The sequence below is a fragment of the Vombatus ursinus genome, unplaced genomic scaffold (genome assembly GCF_900497805.2).
Source record: "Vombatus ursinus unplaced genomic scaffold, bare-nosed wombat genome assembly UNPS02014831.1, whole genome shotgun sequence".
Classification (NCBI taxonomy): Eukaryota; Metazoa; Chordata; class Mammalia; order Diprotodontia; family Vombatidae; genus Vombatus; species Vombatus ursinus.
This window is the reverse complement of record NW_020954609.1, coordinates 1,318,711-1,339,826: the sequence shown is the minus strand read 5'-3', so window position 1 is coordinate 1,339,826 and position 21,116 is coordinate 1,318,711. Positions and strand designations below refer to the sequence as shown.

Sequence of the window (21,116 nt, the reverse complement as noted above, 5' to 3'; positions counted from 1 at the left end):
CATCCCCACCTCCTCATTCTTCTCTTCTCTCCTGTCCTCATCCCCCCTCCTCATTCTCCTTTCCATCTCCTCTCTTCATCCCTCCTCCTTACTCTCCTCACCTCTCTTCATCCCCCTCTCCTCATTCTCTTTTCCTCTCTTCATCACCTCTCCTCGTTCTCCTCTCCTCTTTTCATACCTCCCCCTCTCCTCATTCTCCTCTTCTCATTCTCCTCTCCTTATTTTCTCCTCTCCTCATTCTCCTCTCCCTCTCCTCTGCTCTGTTCTCTTCGTCCCTCCCCCCACTCCTTTCTCACCATCTGACCTGCTCCTTCTCCCCCGGGGGAGCTATTCTACCGACAGAGGTGGGTGGGGGAGGAGGAGAGACTCTCATCTCCCAGCAGCATCAGGTGGTGGCAATGGGCAGTAATGTCACAGCTGCATCAAGTGTTGAAGTAGAGGGGGTGGGCTGTGGACTGGGCTTAAGTTTACAGGGAGCTGAGGGGTGCCTTATATAAGCTCTGCCCTTAGCTAGCCAATGTTGAGAAAAATATTTGGGCTTCTGTGGCCTTCATTTCCACTCCTGCTGTTGTGTCTTCATGGCCCCTGGGCCTTCCCCCAAACCAGGCTCCCCAGGCTTTCATGCTTTGGCCCAGGCCGCTGGGTGGGCAGCTGGAGGCCATTTCTGGATGCAGAGCACTAGCTCCCAACCACAGCTTCACAGATTGGCACTGGCTTGGAGAACTTGTACCACCCCCAAGGGTCCTCTGTGTGCTTCCTGCCCTCTCAGCTCTGGCTCCTTTGTTCTTCCCAATTCCTCCTTGCTGCTTAGGCTACACTGAGGCTATAGAGGCTGGCAGTATGGGGTGGGCTGGGGCACAGTCTTTGGCCCTGGTTTTCCATATTTTGCAATCCTGCAGAGAACTTTTGTTTGGGAACTTCTGCTAGAGATAGAGGGGACCCTGGGTAAAGGCTGCACAAACTAGTATAATTGAACAACTAGCTCCTAGGCTCCTGCTCTGTGCCAGGCACTTTGCTGGGATCCAAAGACAAAATGGAACAGTCACTGCCCTGGAGAAAACCTCATGTATACCAAGCAATCACCAAACCTTTCTTAATCACCTCTAGGCACTGTGCTGAGGAGAGCGATACAGATAAAAAAAGCAAGCTGGTTCCTGTCCACAGAGAGCTTACATTCTGATGAGGGGAGATGGCTCATCTACGGAAAGGAAATGCTGGTGAGGGAGGGCTGGTCTTGGTCCAGAATGTTCCAGGAATGATTAGCAGAGCCATGGAGTCCATTGATGAGTTCTTTCCAGGACTGATAGTATGGCTTGTCACTCTTATCAGAACTGGAGGTGGAAAGGAGGGTAGGAGAGAGGAGGGTGATGTAGGCATGGCAGGAGGACCAGGGTGAAAGCAGAAAGTGGAGTACAGTAGCAGCAGGGAAGCATAGCCAGCTCCCACCTAAGATTGGGGTGTTTGGTGCATGGCCAATTTCTTGGTTGTTCCCCTGAAAGGGAAAAGTAGTCCTTAGCTTAAAATCACCAGCATCACTCATTCCTCCCAGATACTGGTTATTCAAAATATCATTACAAATAGAAAACAGAAACCAGAGGACTTAGACAGGTTAGAATATACCAAAGAATATACAGATCTCAGCTCGTACTAGGAGAAAGAACAATCTCACTCAGCAAAGGTCTATTTTCTTTTTTATTTTTTTATTACATTTTTTTATTTTTAACATGTGTTTTTAAAACTTTGGGTTACAAATTTTCTCCCTTCCTTCCTCCCCACCCATCCTCATTGAAAAGGCAAGCATCTCGATACAGGTTATAGATGTGTAGTCATGTAAAACACTTCCATAGTAGTCATGTTGTGAAAAACTAAGTATATTTCCCTTCATCCCATCTTACCCCCCATTTATTCTATTCTCTCTTTTGACCCTGTCCCTCCTCAGAAATGTTTGCTTTTGATTATGCCCTCCCCCAATCTGCCCTCCCCTCTATCAACCCCCTGCTCTCTTCTCCCCTTCCCCCCTTATTTTCCTGTAGGGTAAGATAGATTTCCATACCCCATTGTGTATGTTATTCCCTCCTTAAGCCAAATCCTATGAGAATAAGATTCACTCATTCCCTCTCACCTTCCCCCATTTCTTCAAAGGTTTATTTTCAAGAATTTCAAGAAAGTCAAGAGACATGATGAGGGCAGTTTCCCATGCATGTCTGCCATGCTAAAGTCATCCTTTCTCTCTCTGTCATGGAGAATCTTTGGTCTGTGTTTTCCCCAAGAGCTTCTAGAGTCAACCCAGTAGGTACTTTACACTGCTTGGCTGCATCACACTCAGCATTCTCTCAGACAATCAGGAGTCATGTCTTCCTCTACACAGACAGCGGTACACTGGATTATGGTACAGAGATGGCCTAAATTGAATGAAATAGTCCCTGCCCTCAAGTAGCTTCCCATTTTCCTGGAAAATAGAATAACTAATATTTATTTAGGCTTCAAAGTTTGCAAAGCATTTTGGGGGCCTCTTGCATTCCAAGAACTCATCGGGGCATTCCTCAAGTCTCCAAGTGCCAGGCTTCTCCTAGTTCACTAGAGTTCTCAAAGCATGTCACCTGTCAGATATTTAAAGAGAATTTTCTAAGAAGTATTGTCTAGGGCTGTACCATACAGTGATAGGGTGCAGTTAGTGATTTTTTCAAAAAAGGTCAATAGTTCAGTTTTCAAAGGTTTTGATCAGTTTGTGCTGGTCCTTGTGGTCAAGCTGGTGCTCATGAACATTGGCCTACTCTCCGTGCCTCTCACAGACCCAGTGAATGACAGAATTAGGAGGGCCTAGAGAGGTCATTAGCTCCAACCCCCTGATTTTCCAAAGGACAAAACTGAGGTCCCTCAGAGGGGGCCTGAAATGACTTGCTTAAGGTCCCCTAGCAATTCAATGAAAGGCAGAAGCAGGATTTGAACTGAGTTCTGATGACTTCTGCTCCAGCGCTCTTCACAATCCACCACATACCTTGTACTCCTTGAAACTCTTCTTGGTCTGGGCCATAATATTAGGTCCCCTGGACTCTTACTGCTCCCCCAGATTTCCTTCTCTGGCCACATCAAAATCACAGCCCTTAGTGTCTGGGTCTATCCTTACTTGGCTTTTTCAGCTCTCCAACTCAGTGACCTCAAAGTCTATCCCTACAGCCTACCATTCTAGCTCAGGAAAGCTTTCCCTCTCCAAACTTCTAGCACAAAATAGCTTATCCTTCCCCATTGCTCAAAGCTCCTCTCTCCCTGAATTTCAGGCCTTAGCACCTCCCTTCCAGCTTTCAATCTTGAATCCTTGGATTCTTACATATCTTGGAGGTCTATATGCTCAGATTAATTTTTGAAAAGTTGCCCTTTCAACCGGTCCAGTTGAACTCAGCTGCTTCTGGGCCTGTCCCTCTCTGTTCTTGTTCAGTGGCATCTCGGTGTTAGAAGGGACCCCAGAGGGCATCTTGTCCAACCTCTGCCTATATAAGAATCCTCTCTGTCTTATCCTTGACAGATGGTCATTTAGCTAGTACCCTGGGGTTTACCATAACTGGTAACTCCAGCCCATTTCACTTTGGGGTAATTCAAATTGTAGTTTTTCCATGTTCCAGGTTCCTAGATTTTTGAACCAAGGCCGACCCCTAACCGAGCTAACCTGATAGCCACATGCAATGGCTATTTGGGACCCAACACTTTTCCCTCATTCTTGGCTATTGATATAATTTTAACTCCACCTCAGGGCTGGAGTCATTGGCTTCTTTAGGGCTCCTATCCTCTTGAGGTATATCCTGGAAACTACACATAATTACAAAGAAGAAAAAATCAGAACATGCTCCAAGGCGGATATTAGAAAGCCATGAGGAGATGGGGATTCAAATCCTGCTTCCAACAGTTAGTAGCTGTGTGATGGTGAATCACCTGACCTCTCTGAGCTCCAGTTTCCTTGGCCATCAAACTGAACTAACCCTCCTTACCCTCGCTCACCCCCTTCCACACCCCAAAGCTCAGCAGTACAAACAGAAGTGATTATGATATTGAAATGAGGGCACGGGCCCTTCTTTATATAGAAGGTGCTCAGTTAACAGCTGGCACATTGAACCAAGTGGAATGGGATGGCAAAACCATGGTAACCCCCTAAATGGCAAAGCCACAGGAAGCCCCCCCAACTCTTCAAGCTCAGGCCAGCAGGCCATTGGGGCTTGGGGCTAGTAGCTGTGCCCTGGAGTTTCTTGCCATGGCATCCAAACCAAGAGAATTCTGGTCCTCACACTTACTCATGCTATTTGCTTCCCCTTTTGCCCTCAGCAGATGTGATGCCTGGTCAAATTCAGACCGATCCCTGGAACAAACTTCATCTGATGAGGTCTTTGTTGACTCCCTTCAGCCTCAGGCATCCAATCACATGTTGCCCTCTTTGTGCAGTGGGAATGAACTTCAGGATATGGCGCCCCCTGGAGGCCATGCTGCTCTGGCTGGCTGTATCAATTTCAGTGGACCATCCAGTGACTGCTCATCACCTTTGCCTTTGCTGGGGAGCCCCTTAGCCCCCACCTTTCAGGTGGCCAAGGGCCCAGCCATGTTTTCCTGTGGAATAACAGGAGAAGACATACCAAACACTCCACCCCCTCGTCCTCCCAAACCAAGCCATTTCATGGAACAGCGCCAGGAAGAGAGGCCTCTGTGGGATGGCCATAGCAGCAGCAGGAGGACTCAGTGGGTTGGAGTTCCAAGAAGAATCTCCTTGTCCAGTTTAGATGCTGTCAGAAGCTGTAGAGGTAAATATATCCTTCTCTCCATGTGCCCCCAACTATCTCAGTAATAAAGGAAGACCGGAGGGCACAGGGAAATCAGTCAGCCAACAATCAGTCAACAAGAATTTATTAAGCACCTACTATGTACCAGGTGCTGTGCTAAATGCTCAGCATCATTCTTCCGTGTTGAAAAGATGGGGGAAAGGAAGGTAAGACCCTTTGTGGTGGCAGGAATTGGTGAGATCAGGAAAACCTGTGTGGAAGAAGTGGGATCCAAGTTGGGCTCTGAAAGATGGGCATAGGGGATTGGAAGGGAAAAGCAGACCAAATGGTACAAGTTGGGTCTTCATCCTTCCCCGACTTTCTCTATGTGGGCATTCTTCTAAAGCTTTGCTCCCAACCCTCTCCTCTTCTGTCTCACCATTCTCTCCCTTGGCATTGTCATTCACTACAGGGCCTTAACTATCATTTCAATGAAGATGACTCAGATTTTTCTCTAGCCCTGACCTCTCTTCTGTGTCCTGGACTCACATCTTCCCCTCTTCCAGGACATTTCTTCCTGGATATCCCACTGGCATTTCCAATTCACTATGCCAAAACCAAATTATCTTTTCCTTAAAACCAGCTCTTCCTCTCTGATTATCTTATCAATGGCACCAGCATCCAGCCTCATAACCTCAGTGATTTGGGGACTTTTTTTACTTCTCCCTCAAAGTTCCAGAAGTGATGGAGACTAGAGGTATAGATTTGAGGGGCTTCCATATAAAAGTGATCATTTGAGCCATGAGAGTGGGGAAGTAAAGAGGAGGGTCTAAGACAGAGCTTTGGGGAATCCCTGTATTAAAGGAGTAAAAGGATCCAGAGCAGATCAAAGGAGTAATCAGAGGTAGGAAAGAGCAGTGTCATGGAAGTAAAGGGAGAAGAGTATTCAGAAAGAGGAGGTAGCACAGAAGGTGGGGTGTCAAATGAGGTTCAGAGGAGGTTGAGGAGGACAAGAGCCGAGGAAAATTCATTGAAGGAAGGGTTCACCTCATTCTGGTTGGTCTCACAGAATAGACCTTGGGAATGCAAGGTACTCTGTGGGCCAGCATCCACTCACCACCATAGCTCCCGAGCCCCCACTGGTGTGGCCAAGGTGCTGGTGACTTTTCACTAGACTGGCCAGAGCTCTGTGATATCTTTTCCAGGGTAATGGGTAGAAATGGCAGACCTGTCCCAGGGTAGAAAGGGATGCCTTGGAAGGTGGGAAGTTTCCCTTCACTTTAAGTCTTCAAGCAGAGATTGGCTGGTTAGGTGGCCTGGAGAAGGAAGGTCCAGGCTGGACTCACTGCCCTCTGATAAATCTTCCAACTCTGAGGTTATATGAGCCTTATTTGGTGAGGAGGTTTTTAGTATAATCTTCCCAATGAACAGCTCATATTGTATCACTCACCTGCTCAAAAATCTTGACTGGCTCCCTATTACAGACAGTTCTCCCTTTATTAAATTCACATAAATTTACAGAAATTCACATTATGAAAATTTGATGTCTGCTGAGCCAGTGGTGTCAGCATGCCAGGAGACATCCGCTCCAGACACTGAAGCTGCTCTGGATGCAAAAGACTCAGAACCCTGGAGAGGGTTCTGCATTAATGGAGAACTGACTGTACCTACAAATTAAACTCCATTCTAGTCCTGGGTGATTACTACTTTCTAGAATGTTCTCCCGTTCCATATTGCTTTCTAATATTACCCATCTTTGGAATCACAACTCAAGTCTCATATTCATCGTGAAGCCCGAGTGACATCTCCCTTTGAATGCTTACAAGCCTGAGACTCACTGGGCCCTTAACTTGTGCTGCCTTGTATTGTACATGCCCTGTGTTCCTGTCTGGACTGGGAGCTCCCTCAGAGGGCAAGGATTGGGTTGGGACCAAGCCCCATCACATGATGAGATCCTCTAGGACAGTGATTGATGACAATGTCTGGGTGTGCTTTGGTTTGCAGCTGACAGAGAAGGCAGTTCCCTGCGATGCCACTGGGACAAGAGGCTCAGTTTGAATTTGGTAAGTGTAGCATTTGGTTTCTTTAAACTTTTTTAATTCCAAATCATTCGGAGAGGTGGTTAGTTTATTGTTGTTAATTTAATTTTATTTTGATAGCTTTCTGATTCTTCCGCTTCTTCAGACTGACTGGGTCACTTAGCCCTTCACTCAAAAACTGAATTGAGTTAGACCCTAACCAAACTCCTTGGCAATGAAATGCAGGCCTCTCCGGCAAATAGATTTCCTATCACATGTGGAAGTCTGAAACCACACTGTGGAGTCTGCCTTGAAGAGACCCAAGACTCTCTTGGGGTTGTCCCACAGGCTCTTTTCCTGTCCCTACCCCCTTACCCCAGGGTGTTTCTAGCTGACAGGTGCTACTCCATTGGTGGAAAAAGTAACCCACTTCTGGGCTTTGAGCTAGAAGACACTTCAGGTTGATGTCTGCCTCTGCAACTTCTCAGTTGTTTGCCTATGGGCAAGATCCTTCTTCTCTGTGGAAGATGGAGATGAACAAGTCCTGCAGCTCCCACCTCCTGGGTGCTTATGAGAGTCAAACAAAATCATATCTGTGAAATGTTTTGCTCACCTGAGAGCACATAGGAAATGTCACTCTGAATTGGCACTGAAGGAGCAGCCGGGTGGCTGCTCCTTTGGCCAGCTGTCAGTCTCTGACACTGTCCAAACCATCCAGAGAGCTTGCCCTCATCCATTTTCCTCAGGCCAGCATTTGACTGTTTTAGCTTCTAGGTCTGCAAGGGGGACTCTCTTCCTTGGGTCAGTCCTCCTACCCTCTCTTGCCTTGGGAGCATAATTGAGAGGGCCAGTAGCTGACAGCTTCTCCCCCTGTGGCCAGCCTGTTCAAAGTTGAGGCCTGCCGGTTCCCAGAGGCAGATGCCCACCAGCCCATCCAACTTAACAGACACTTGGAGAACCTTGGATGTATGTCCTGGCCAAGGTGAGGACAGCAGTGAAGGAAGAGTTCCCCATTTGTTGCTTTTTTTGCTGAGTGTTGCTGAGGTACTGGGAAGGATACATACAGCCTTCAGTGCCTGTTGTCCCCAGGCTTTCTGGAGTCAGGCCCAGGCTGGACAAAGGATCCGAGGTGCTGACTTCCTGATTCTTCTTGCAGCCCTGTCGGTTCACCTTGCCACCATCCTCCCTCCCAGGGAGCTCTGAAGACAGTTATGTCCCCATGCATCCCAGCATCTCCTCTGCTGGCTCTGGACCAGAAAGCAATGCTGATGGTTACATTGCAATGAGCAGCCTTGAGAGACTTTCCAGCCCCCTGGCAGAGCTTCCCACAGACCTGGAGCCACCCCCAGTGAATCGAGACCTGAAGCCCCGAAGGAGATGTAAGTGGCTTCTCCATTGTACAGGAGGGAGAGTCAGGACAGATCAGCACCTGAGCAGATGAGATGTCGAGGGGAGCTGGAGTTATCATGAGCTATCATTATTAGTTCGTTGCTTGGGCAAGTTTTTGTATATCTTGTGCCAAACTATTAATTCTTTTTCCAATTCTTTCTTCCATAGCTCTCATTTCTTTTCCAATTTCTTCCTCTTGTGCTCTCATTTCATTGACAAAAATATTTTATTTTTAATTATCGATTTTTCTCTTCCAAGAATTCTAGTTGAATTTGTGTCCAAGTTGTGTTTTTATTTGAGGTTTTGCTTGTAGTTGTTTTGGAATCTTTCTCTTCTGGGTCTGTGCCTTGAGCATCCCTGTCACCCTAATAGCTTTTTATGGTGGGATTTTTTTTTTGGTTTGCTCATTCTTCCAGCCTATTTCCAGATTTTGGACTTGATGTTAAGGCTGGGCTCTCTGCACTTTTGGAGGTAAGGTTTAGGCTGGTCCTGTTGCTGCTTTCCTAGAGTATTGAATGTCCTATTTTTCCAGGGTCTCAGGGACAGGCTGGGAACCTGCAAGCTATCAATGCTCCCAAAGTGGTTTGATCCCGGGTAAAGTCTGGTCTCTGTCCCCCTAGTCTTAGTTCCTGACATGGGTTTGGGTCTGAGTAATTGCAGATGCTGCTGGACTCTGCCCTTATCAGCCAATTGGGAAGCTCTACTGTTTCCTTTGGTCTTAGAGTCACACCAGCAAGTAGTAGCTTCTGTTTTCTAGAAACTTGCTCTTCTCTTGGATAACACTTAGGGCCTATGAGAGCTCCCTACCCTGAAACACCACCCCTGGGGGAAGGTCCCCTTCTCAATCCACCCTGGATCTGTGATCTGGAACTGGATAGTGGGCAGCGAAGCTTCCAATTGGCACGTGTTTCCACACCCTGCATGAGGTTTTCTGGTATGACTCTAAGACCTCCTCTTGACCTCATGTATGCCTTCTCCCCAGGACAGAGCTCTCTGAGCAGCCCACTCCTGGCCAAACCCCCTCCCCAGTGTCCATAGATCTCTTTGTATTTCTTCCTGTGCTGACAGTGGTTGGAAAAATGACTCACCATGACTTTTTCTTGGATTTCCCCATCAAGATTCACTCTGGTGCATTTTCTATATCTATTTGGAGGATTTCGGGTTGGGGGAGCTCACTGTACTTTTTCTTGCTACTTTGCCATTTTGGCTCCCAAATTCCTAGTCAATATTTAGGCAGAAGTTGGATTCCTTGCCTTAATTTACATTTTTATCTATCTCTAGTTAACTTCTGCCCTCTTTGTTGTTGAGGTAAAATTGGGTTACAAGCCTATTGGTAGCCCTGAGAGGGGAATTTGGGGGAGAAAGCAGATCATTCCTTGGAACTTCCCTAAGCCCTTGAATAGGTGGGTACAGCTGGTGACATAAGCCCAGATCTTCTGGTCCAAGATGCTTATAGGGCTGATGGCCTTCCTCAAAATTTCCTTTCTCTGAAACAACTCAGTTTTCCCTTCTCTTTCCCCTTTCACTCGTTACCCCTGGGCTGCCTATTTTTTTGGGGGGGGCACGGCTCTGCATATCCCCAGTCCTTCCTCTCCACTACTAAACCCTCAGAATCTCTCTCCAATTCTGAGATAGTTTCTCATTCAATGCCTTTGATTGATTCAAGGACGTGTAAAGACCTTGTTTATACTTCATTCTGATTGATTCATTCACTCAAGAAGTGCTAAACAAAGGAAACCATTTTTAGGTGAGGTGTTTAATGCTGGGGAATAGGTGGGAGAGCTCCATTCCTCTACTCCACTCAAAGGAGTCCCCACCCTTACTCTAGGATTTTTGGAGGAGGGAGATACCAATTGGCAAATTTCTTCATTGGAGGTTGAGATTTCTATTTTCCAGGTTAATATTTTCTTTTCTTTTTTTAATTTTTTTTTTAGGCAATTGGGGTTAAGTGACTTGCCCAGGGTCACACAGCTAGTAAGTGTCAAGTGTTTGGTCTGAGGTCGGATTTGAACTCAGGTCCTTCTGACTTCAGGGCTGGTGCTCTATCCACTGCGCCACCTAGCTGCCCCCAGGTTAATATTTTCAGAGGCAATTAGGTGGCACAATTGCTGACCCTGGAGTCAGGAAGACCTGAGTCCTCATACACTTACTGTGTAACCCTGGGCAATCACTTAATCTCTGTCTTTCTCAGTTTCCTCAACTGTAAAATGGGGATAATAGCACCTACCTCACAGAGTTGTTGTGAGAATCAAATGAGATAATATTTGTAAAGTGCTTAGCACAGTGCCTGGCTTATAGTAGGCACTTAATAAATGCTTATTCCCTTCCCCTTCCCTTTTGTAAGTTTACACTTCTGACTTCATTACATAGGAATGACCAAAAACCAAATGAGCATGGGACTTAAGTTCCTACATCTTGTATTTCACCACCAATATATGAGCCTCATCACCACTTTGATGTCCTCAAGGCTATGGCCTTCTGCCAGGTGGCAAATCTGTATTTTTTTCAAGTGAAGTTCGAAAAAGAGCCTGCTTGTTGAATCTGATACTCTCCCACTCACTGTCTTACAAAAGTGAGCCTGATCCCTAGTGAGGGGAAAGTAAAGATCTGCCCTGAGGAACTTCCTGGGGCTCTCTTGACTTTCTAGCTAGCGGATACATAGCCCTAACTCTCAGAAGCCTGATTAGGGAGGTGAGCACTCTGAGTGAGATGAGGCCAGTATGGAGCCATGGCTGGAGATGGAGGAGAAGCATAGAGAGACAGGAGGGTGAAAAGCCTCCAGGGCTGTCTTCAGCCCCTCTACCTGCTCAGGTTATCTTGAGTAGACATGAAGAAAAATTCAAATCAAACAAACTAGCTGTGAGACTAGCCCCTGAAGCTAGCACTTGGTCCCCAGACTCCTCCCACTTGGCTTTCATCCTGATATAACCAGACCATTGCTTCCTGAGTACAAGCTGACAGTTTAGAGATAGGGTCACCTCCACAAAGGTGGGGTCCATGGCGCATTCTTATCAGTTCCCTCTCTCCCTACCTGCCTGCTAGTTTCTCCCTGGTTGTAATCTGGAGCAGCACTGGATAGTTTGATTCCTGCCTCTCCTGGCAGCCCTCTCCTTCCTTTCTCCTTTCCCTTCCCATAACCCTGCTCTTCCCTCCCTCTTGCCCTGCTTGCTTGGCACAGGCAATGACAGCAGTAGCTGCCTCAGCAGTGAGGTGGGTAAGGCGGTTAACTGTGGCTGCAACTCCAGCTGGTATGGACACTCTGATGGCAAGAAGTTGACCACCTGCCCCGGAGTCAGTAGCCAGACATACTGATAGAAACGGCATATCTGCATGGGGCCAGCATCTCCAAGCTGTGGCTGGTCTACCTAAAATAAATTGGTCATCTATCTTACCTATATGGCTATACTTAAACACACACACACACACACGCACACACACACATACACACTCTCTCAAAGATCTATACCATCACATCTTCAGCTAGAAACACCCACGGTTATACACGTAAGCAATGCAGCAACTGCTTTCTATCTCCATTTGAAAGCCCTGTTCTGGTCTGTGATTACAAAGGTCTCTTCTGGTTAGCTTGACTGAAGGAGGTGAGAACAGGCCCTATGGAAGCCCCAAGTCCATTAGGACCAGCTAAGGGTTAGAACCACTGGACAAGGGCTTGGTTTGTTGTCAGGATGATTCTTATCGGAAAAATCTCCTCATAGAGTCAGAAGGAACCCATATGGCCAGAAGTGCTAAGAATGCCCAGTAATCCTGTGCCTCTTATTAGCTTACAGTATAAGCAGGGCATGGCCTTGTTAGCACTTGTGACAGCTGAGAAGCAGCTCAAGGGCTATTCTCACCACTCTGGATAGAAATCTCAATTGAACACAACTCCCTCCTTGGGAGGAGAACAAGTCAGGGGGAATTCATTCTTCTCAGACCTAGGGATAGAATCAGGCCTTGATTAAACACTATTTGGTAATAATTGAAATATGAAGGAAGGTGTCCTAGCTGTACCAGATTTCAAAGCGGTAATCATCAAAGCAATCTGGTACTGGCCAAGAAATAGAGTGGTGGATCAATTAGGTACATAATACACAGGAGTAAATGACCATAGTAATTTAGTATTTGATAAGCCCAAAGATCCAAGCTTTTGGGACAAGAATTTACTATTTGACAAAAATTTCTGGGAAAACTGGAAAGCAGTTTGGTAGAAGCTAGGCATAGACCAACACCTCCCACTGTATACCAAGATAAGGTCAAAATGGGTACTTAATTTAAACATAAAAAATGATACCATAAGCAAATTAGAGGATCAAGGAATAGTTTACCTGTCAGATCTATGGAGAAGGGAAGAATTTATTACCAAAAAGAGACAATAAAGCGTGACAAAATGTAAAATGGATAATTTTTATTATATTAAATTAAAAAGGTTTTACACAAACAAAACCAAAGCAGCCAAGATTAGAAGGAAAGGTTTGATAAAGGTTATACTTGTGCTGTCATGAAAAACATTTCCATATTAGTCACATTGTGAAAGAAAAGGTTTCCCCAGAAAACTGGGGAAGACTTTGACAGCAAGTTTTTCTAATAAGGGCTTCATCTCTCAAATATATAGAGAACTGAATCAAATTTATAATAATATGAGTCATTCCCCAAAGGATATGAACAGGCAATTTTCAGAAGAAATCAAAGCTATGTATAGTCATATGAAGAAATGCTCTAAATCACTATTGATTAGAGAAATAAAAATGGAAACTCTCAGGTACTACTTCACACCTTTAAGGCTGGCTAATATGATAGAAGAGAAAAATGACAAATTGGAGGGGATGTGGGAAAATTGAGACACTAATACACTGTTGGTGGAGTTATGAACTGATCCAACCATTCTGGAGAGCAGTTTGGAACTATACCCAAAGGGCTATCAAACTATGCATAACCTTTGACCCAACAGTACCACTACTAGGTCTGTATCCCAAAGAGATAAAAAAGGAAAAAGACCTACTTGTACAAAAACATTTATAGCAGCTCTTTCTGTGATGGCAAAGAATTGAGGGGATGCCCATCAATTGAGGAATGGCTGAACAAGCTGTGATATAGGACTGTGATGGAATACTGTTGTGCTATTAGAAACCATTGAAAGCAAGATGCTTTCAGAAAAACAAGTGAGCAAAATCAAGAGAACATTGTACACCATAACAGCAATATTGTACAATGATCAACTGTGAATAAGTTAGCTAGTCTTAGCAATACAAAGATCCAAGACAATTCTGAAGGACCTATGATGAAAATGCTATCCACATTCAGAGAAAGAACTGATAGAATCTGAAGGCAGATTGAAGCATACTGGGTTTTTTTTTTTTACTTTATTTTTCTTGGGATTTTTTATCTGTTTTCTTTCACAGTGTGACTAATATGGAAATGTTTTATATGACTGCACATGTATAACCTTTATCAAATTGTTTGCCTTCTCAATGATGCAGGAGGGGAAGGAGAATGGGAGAGAATTTGAAATTCAAAATAATTTTTAAAAAGCCAACAAAGGTTAAAAATAGTTTTTACATGTAATTGGGAAAAATAAAATTTTTTAAAAATTTAAAATATGCCAAATTATGGCTTTTTAAAAATTTTAAATTTATACAAGCATTTTAAAAATTAACTTGTCCCTCCTTCTAATCCCCTTCCCAACCCACATTGAGCAAATTTTAAAAAATAGACCTGAAAAACAAAGCCCTTAAGACATATAGTGTCTACATAATCCAGTGAAACAAATTGCCACCTTAGTCATATTTATGTTTCTATCTGCATTTTATCTGCATCACTTCTCTCTCAGGAGGTGAGTGGCATTGCTGCATCTTTGTTCTTTTGAACTCATGGCTTAACATTGCCTTAATCAGAATTCTAAAGTCTTTCAAAGTTGTTTTTCTCTAGGTTATCACTATGTAAATTGTTCTCCTACTTCTACTCACTTCACTCTACATCAGTTCATAAAAGTCTTCCTAGTTTCCTCTGAAATTGTCCATTTCCTTATTATGACACAATAATATTCCATTATATTTATCTAGTCATTTCCCAACAGGAGGATAGTGCCTTAGTTTTCAATTTTTTTGACTATCATGAAAAGAGCTGCTATAAATATTTTGTGTGTATGGAGCTTTTTCCTCTTTCTTTGATTTCTTTGAGGTGTAGGCCTACTAGAGTTGGGTCAAAGAGTATGGACAGTTTGATAACATTTGGGGAATAGTTGCAAATTGCTTTCCAGAATGGCTGGAAATGGCTGGACCAATTTTCAACCCTGCCAAGAATTTCTTAGTATAACCTGTTTTCCCACAGCCCCTCCAACATTTGTCATCTTTGTCAGTCTTGTAGGTATGAGGTGTGACCTCAAAGTTGCTTTAATTTGCATTTCTCCAATTATTAGTGATTTGAAGATTTTTTAATATGATTATAGATAGCTTGGATTTCTCCCTTTAAAAACTGTCTGTTCATATCCTTTGACCATTTATCTATCTGTCTCTTACTAGTCTTAAAAATTTGAATAAGTTCCTTATATATTTTGGAAATGAGACTTTTAACAGAGAAGCTTGTTGCAAAGATTTTTTTTAATCAGTTATGTTAATGCATTATATTTGTGCAAAGACTTTTTAATTTTACATAATCAAAATTGTCCATTTTACAGCCTGTGAGCCTGTCTCTTGTTTGGTCATAAACTCTTCCCCTATCCATAGATCTTAGTATTACACAAAGATAATTTTTTCCCTTTATTTGTTTCTGATGTGCCTTTTTATGTTTAGGTCATGTATCCCTTTGGATCTTATCTTGGTGAATGGTATGAAGTATTGGTCTAAAAAAATCTAATTTCTGCCAGAATGGTGTACAATCTTCCCAGCAGTTTTTGTCAAATAGTTTATCTTTCCCCCAGGAACTGGGATCATTGAGTTTATCAAATACAATGCTACTGTATTCATTTGTTTCTGCATGTTTTATACATACATAATCTGTTCCACTGATCAACTTTAATTTTTTTTAAACCAGTATCAAATTGTTTTAATGATTACTGCTTTCTAAGTTTGAGATCTGGTACTAATAGACCCCTTTTCTTCCCCTTCTTCTTCATTATTACCCTTGAGAACCTTTTTCTTCCTCCATGTGAATTTTATTATATTTTCTAGCTCTATGAAATATTCCTTTGATAGTTTGGTACTGCAATGAATAAGTAAATTAATTTAGGTAATATTGTCATTCCTATATTGACTCAAGGACATGACTGAATGACTGAACAACATTAAAAATTGATGATCCTGCAATTATTTAGGTCTATCTTTAAGTCTGCAAAGAGTGTTTTATAGTTAAGTGCATATAGTCCCTGAGTGAATATACTCCCAAATATTTTAAAGCTTCCACAATGACTTTTAATTGAATTTTTCTTTCTAAGTCTTCTTGTTTGCCTTTTATTGGTAATATATAGGATACTGATAAATTATGTGTGTTCATTTTATATGCTACAACTTTACTGAAATCGTTCATTGTTTTATACAAATTTTTAGTTGATTCTCCAAGGTTCTCTAAGGATATCATTATATCATCTGCAAAAGTAATAATTTTGTTTCCTCTTTATCTGTGCATACTCCCTCAGTTTTCCTTTCTTGTATTATTGCTTTAGCTAGCATTTCTAACACTATGCTAAATAGTAGTAGAGATGATGGGTATCCTTGTTTTACCTCTAATATTATAGTCTCCAGTAATAAAGGTTTCCAACCTTTCTCCATTACATATAATGTTTGTTCTTGGGTTTAGATAGTTATTGTTTACTATATTAAGGAAAATTCCATTTATTCCTATAATTTCTAGAGTTTTTAATAAAGATGGGTATTAAATTTTGTCAAAATCCTTTTTAGCATCTATAGATATAATCATGTTTTTATTATTTATAATATTACTATGATTTGTTATATTCATAGCCATATTAAACCAACCCTGCATTACTGTTATAAACCTAGCTTATTAATAGTGTATAATCATTCTTATATGTTGTTGCAGCCCTATTGCTAATATTTTATATAAATTTTTAATCAATGTTCTTCAGAGATATTGGTCTGTATTTTCTTTCTCTGCCTTATCTCTCCCAGATTTGTGTATCAAGACAATATTTATATCATAGAAGGAGGTTGAAAAGGTGCTTCTTTTCTTATCATTTCAAACAGTTTACGTAGCATCATTCTTTAAGTGTTTGGTAGAATTCACCTGCAAATCCATCTAGTCCTGAAGTTATTTTTCTGCCTTTGGGAGTTCATTTATGGCTTGGGAAATCTCTTTTCCTAGTATTGAGTTATTTAAACGACCTGTTTCTTCTTCTGTTAACCTAACTGTTTTATATTTTTTTAAATATTCATCTATTTTCTATAAGTTCTACATTTTGTTAACATGTAAATAGGCATAATAGTTTCTGATAATGTCCTTTATTTCTTCTTCAATTCTTTTTTGTTTGTTTGTTTGTTTGTTTGTTTGGGGGGTTAGGCAATGGGGTTAAGTGACTTGCCCAGGGTCACACAGCTAGTAAGTGTTATGTGTCTGAGGCCGGATTTGAACTCAGGTCCTCCTGAATCCAGGGCCGGTGCTCTATCCACTGTGCCACTTATCTGCCTCTGTTCTTCAATTCTTTTCCTTTATCCTTTTTGATATGAACAATTGGGTTTTCTCTACCTTTTTAAAACCAGGTTAAGTAACTTTATCTCTTTTATTAGTTTAAAAAAAAAAACAGCTCCTACTTTTATTCACCAATTCAATGGTTTTATTGCTTTGACTTTTCTTTATTTCTCTTTACTACTAATAATTTCTACTTTGCTATTCATTTAGGAATTTTTGATTTGTTGCTATTCAAAGTTTCTTTTTTATTTCATGCCCAATTTATTGATTTATTCTTTTACTCCTTTGTTGATGAAAGCATTCAGAGATATAAATTTTCCCCTCAGAATTGCTTTAGCTGCATCCTATAAGTTTTGTTATGTTGCCTCATTATTGTTGTTTTCTTTGAGCAAATTTTCTATTATTTCTATAATTTGTTTTTGACCCACCAGTTTGTTAAATTTGTTGCTTATTCTCATTACTTTTTAGTGGTTCTTTATTGAATATACTTTTCATTGCATTGTGATTAGTAAATGATATATTCAGTATATCTGCTTATCTGCATTGTTGGTCAGATCTTTATGCTGTAGTTCGTGGTCAGTTCTAGTGAAGGTGCCATGCACAGCTGATACATATATGAATTCTGTTCCATTTCCATTCGGAAATTGCCAGAGATTGATTATCTCCAATTTTTCTGAAGTTCCATTCTAGTCCTTAATTTCTTTTATGTATATCTTTTAGTTAGATCTGTCTAGGTTTGGTCCCCAACTGTTATAGTTTTACTATCTATTTCTCCCTCCTATTTGATTAATCACTCCTTTAAGCATTTAGATGCTATGATATTAGGTGCACATATTAAGTATTGATATTAATTTATTATTTATGGAACCTTTAAGCATAATATAATTTCCTTGCTTATCTCTTATGATCTTGTCTATATTTACTATAGTCTGATCTGAAATCATGATTACTGTTGTTTGTTGTTCAGTCGTTCAGTCACGTCCCCATGGACCATAACATGCCAGGACCTTCTATCCTCCACTATCTCACAAAGTCTGTCCAAGTTCATGTTTATTGTTTCCATGACAGTATCTATCCATCTCATCCTCTGCCATCCCCTTTTCCATTTGCCTTCAATCTTTCCCAACATCTGGGTCTTTTCCATTGAGTCACATCTTCTTATTATGTGGCCAAAATATTTAAGCTTCACCTTCCAGTGAATAGCCTGAATTAATTTCTTTAAGTATTAACTGATTTGATCTCCTTGTCCAAAGGACTCTCAAAAGTCTTCCAGAGAAGCGCCACAGTGTAGATTCTGAGGCACTCAACTTTCCTTATAGTCCAACTCTCACAGTCATACATTGCTACTAAAAAAAAAAAAACCCATAGTTTTGACTATATGGTGCTATCTCGGCTTTTTAGTCTGCTGTCCAGATTTGCCATAGCTTTCCTTCCAAGGAACAAGCATCTTTTAATTTTGTGGTTGCAGTGGCCGTCTGCAGTGATCTTTGAGCCCAAGAATATAAAATCTGACACTGCTTCCATTTCTTCTCCCTCTATTTACCAGAAAGCGATGGGACCAGTTGGCAAGATCTTAGAGTTTTTTAATGTTAAACTTCAAGCCTGCGTTTACACTCTCCTTTTTCACCCTTATCAAGAGGCTTCTTAATTCTTAACTTTCTGCCGCCAGACTGGTCTCATCTGAATATCGGAGATTGTTGATATTTCTCCCAGCAACCTTAATTTTGACTTTTGATTCTTTCACTTTGGCATTTCACATGATGTACTCTGCATATAAGTTAAATAAATAATGTGACAATATACAGCCTTGTTGTATTCCTTTTCCAATCTTAAATCAATCAGTTGTTCCATGTTTAATTCTACTGTTGTTTCTTGGCCTGCATAAAAGCAAGATGATCTGGTACTCCCATCTCTTTGAGGCCTTGCCACATTTTGTTGTGACCCACACAGTCAAAAGCTTTAGTGTTTAGTTTAGTGTTTAGTGTTCATTTAGTAATGAAGCAGAAGTAGATGTTTTTCTAGAACTCCATTGCTTTCTCCATTATCTAGTGAAGGTTGGCAGTTTGGTCTCTAGTTCTGCCTCTTCAAAAACTAGCATGCTCTTCTGGTAATTCTCAGTTCACATATTGCTGAAGCCTAGTTTGCAGAATCTTAAGCATAACCTTGCCAGCATGTGAAATGAGTACGATCGTTCAATAATTTGAACATTCCTTGGCATTGCCCTTCTTTACAATTGGGATGTCAACTGATTTTTTCCAATCCAGTAGCCACTGTTGCATTTTCCAAATTTGCTGACATATTAACTAGCATTATCCTTAGCAATGCTTCCTAAGGCCCACTTGACTTCATTCTCCAGGATATCTGGCTCTAGATCAGTAACCACACCATTGTGATTATCAGTTCTTTCTTATGTAGTTCTTTTGTGTATTCTTCTTAATCTCTTTTGCTTCTGTTAAATCTCTACCATTTTTGTCTTTTATCATGTGCTTTTTTGAGTTCAGATAAAACATAATAGAGTTTGCTTCTGCCTTCATTTTAACTCTGTGTGAATCTTTGTCTTTCAAGTGTGTTTCTTATACTCAATGTGTCATCACTTTCTGCTTGCTAATCCGTTTTGCTATCCCCTTCCCTTTTATGGGTGAGTTAACTGCATTCACATTCATAGTAACCATTGTTAATTGTGTCTATCTGTCCTGTCCTCTTGTGATTTTTCTTGACACTTGTGATCTTATAAGTGAAATAGCCTGTTTCTTTTTTTACATAGCTCTCTTCTTCTCCTTAGCAGGTAGGTATTCCCTATTTTAAATAACTAAAGGTGGTGAGATGAAGCCCATTAGCCAGTCATTTTTTTTAAAGCCTACCAGTGATTTGATGCTTTGAGAAGTCATGATATCATCTTTGCTAATAATTCCCATCACTTGTAGAAATTAGCAGCATCTTCTCATCTTTTATAGTTGATATCCATATCTTTTCATAAATCCTCTATATAGAACAGATTCAGCTTATTAAAGGCTTTCCCTCCATCATTGACATCCTGAAGTGGGAAATGGACAAAGGAAAAGACATTGACATGAACTATGAACATTTTATACACAAGTTTTACAAGTATAAAGCAAGCTCCACAAAGTGGAGGCCAAAAAGTCTCTAGAGATCATCTCAATTAAATTCAATTAAACAAACATTTATTATGTACCTATAATGTTCCTTGGATTGTGCTAAGAATTGGCTATACAAAGACAAAAATGAAATAGCCCCTACCCTCAAGGAGCTTCCATTCTCCTGGAGGAATTGACATGTATACAAGTAAACTAGGCAGCTAGGTGGCACAGTACATAGAGTGCCTGGCCTCAGTCATTAAGGAAGACTCATCTTCATGAGTTCAAATCTGGCCACAGACACTGTGTGACCTAGCTGTGTGACCCTGGGCAAGTCACTTAACCCTGTTTGCCTCAGTTTCTTCATCTGTAAAATAAGCTGGAGAAAGAAATGGCAAACCACTTTAGTATTTTTGCCAAGAAAACTCCAAATGGAGTCACAAAAAGTTGGACACAACTGAAATGACTGCACAACAACACAAATTTGTTTTTAAACTAAACACAAATTAATTTCAAAATGAAGAGAATGCTAATAACTGGAGGAAGAAGGGAAAGAGAAATCAAGAGAGGCCTCATGGAGGAGGTGGCACCTGACTTGTGCTTTGAAGAAAGCTAAGGACTCTAAGAAACAGAAGCGAAGCAGGGAGGGCATTCCAAGCATGGGGAACCACTTATACAAAGGCATAAAGGTAGGAGCTGGAATGTCAAGCACAGAGAGCAGCTAGTAGGTTACTTTGGTTACATAGGTAGGTTACATCACGATGTGTGAAGAGAAGTACCATGAAAAAAACATTAGAAAAGCAAGTGGGACCAATATTTTGGAGGGCTTTCAATGCTAGACTGAGGATTTTATATTTCATTCTAGAGGCAACTGGGAGCCATTAAAGATTTTTAAGTAGGGGAATGAAAAGGTCAGAACTGTGGTATAGGAATATCACTTTGTAGCCATATGGAAGAGGGATTGGCCTCAGAATTTGTATGGAGATCAAGTCTGAGACCATTGCAATAGTCCGTGTGAGAGGTGATGAGGGCTTGAACTAGGGTGGTGACTGGATGAGTAGACAGAAGGAATACAAGAGAAGCTTTGAAGCTGGGTTGACAAGACTTGGTTACTGATTGAATATGTGGATTGAGAGAGAGCAAAGAGTGAGGATGACTCCAAGGTTCCAATGATCTCCAGGGAAAATGGAATAAACACTGAAAATGTGTTTGGCTTAGAAACTGAACCAGTA

The 21,116-nt window shown here is 41.6% G+C and overlaps 1 protein-coding gene across 3 annotated transcripts in view; it reads left to right on the top strand.

Moving 5' to 3' along the window:
• The window catches only part of GAB3 (GRB2 associated binding protein 3), a 161,211-nt gene that overhangs the window by 101,207 nt on the left and 38,888 nt on the right, over positions 1-21,116 (top strand). Inside the window, exons 4-6 of one of the 3 annotated variants that reach the window (XM_027838952.1) lie at positions 4,432-4,784; positions 6,747-6,805; positions 7,917-8,139. In XM_027838952.1, coding sequence (XP_027694753.1) covers positions 4,432-4,784; positions 6,747-6,805; positions 7,917-8,139 — 635 coding nt within the window. Of the gene's footprint in view, positions 1-4,314; positions 4,785-6,746; positions 6,806-7,916; positions 8,140-21,116 lie in introns of all 3 variants that reach the window. The other 2 variants (XM_027838951.1, XM_027838953.1) reach the window with 2 other exon arrangements.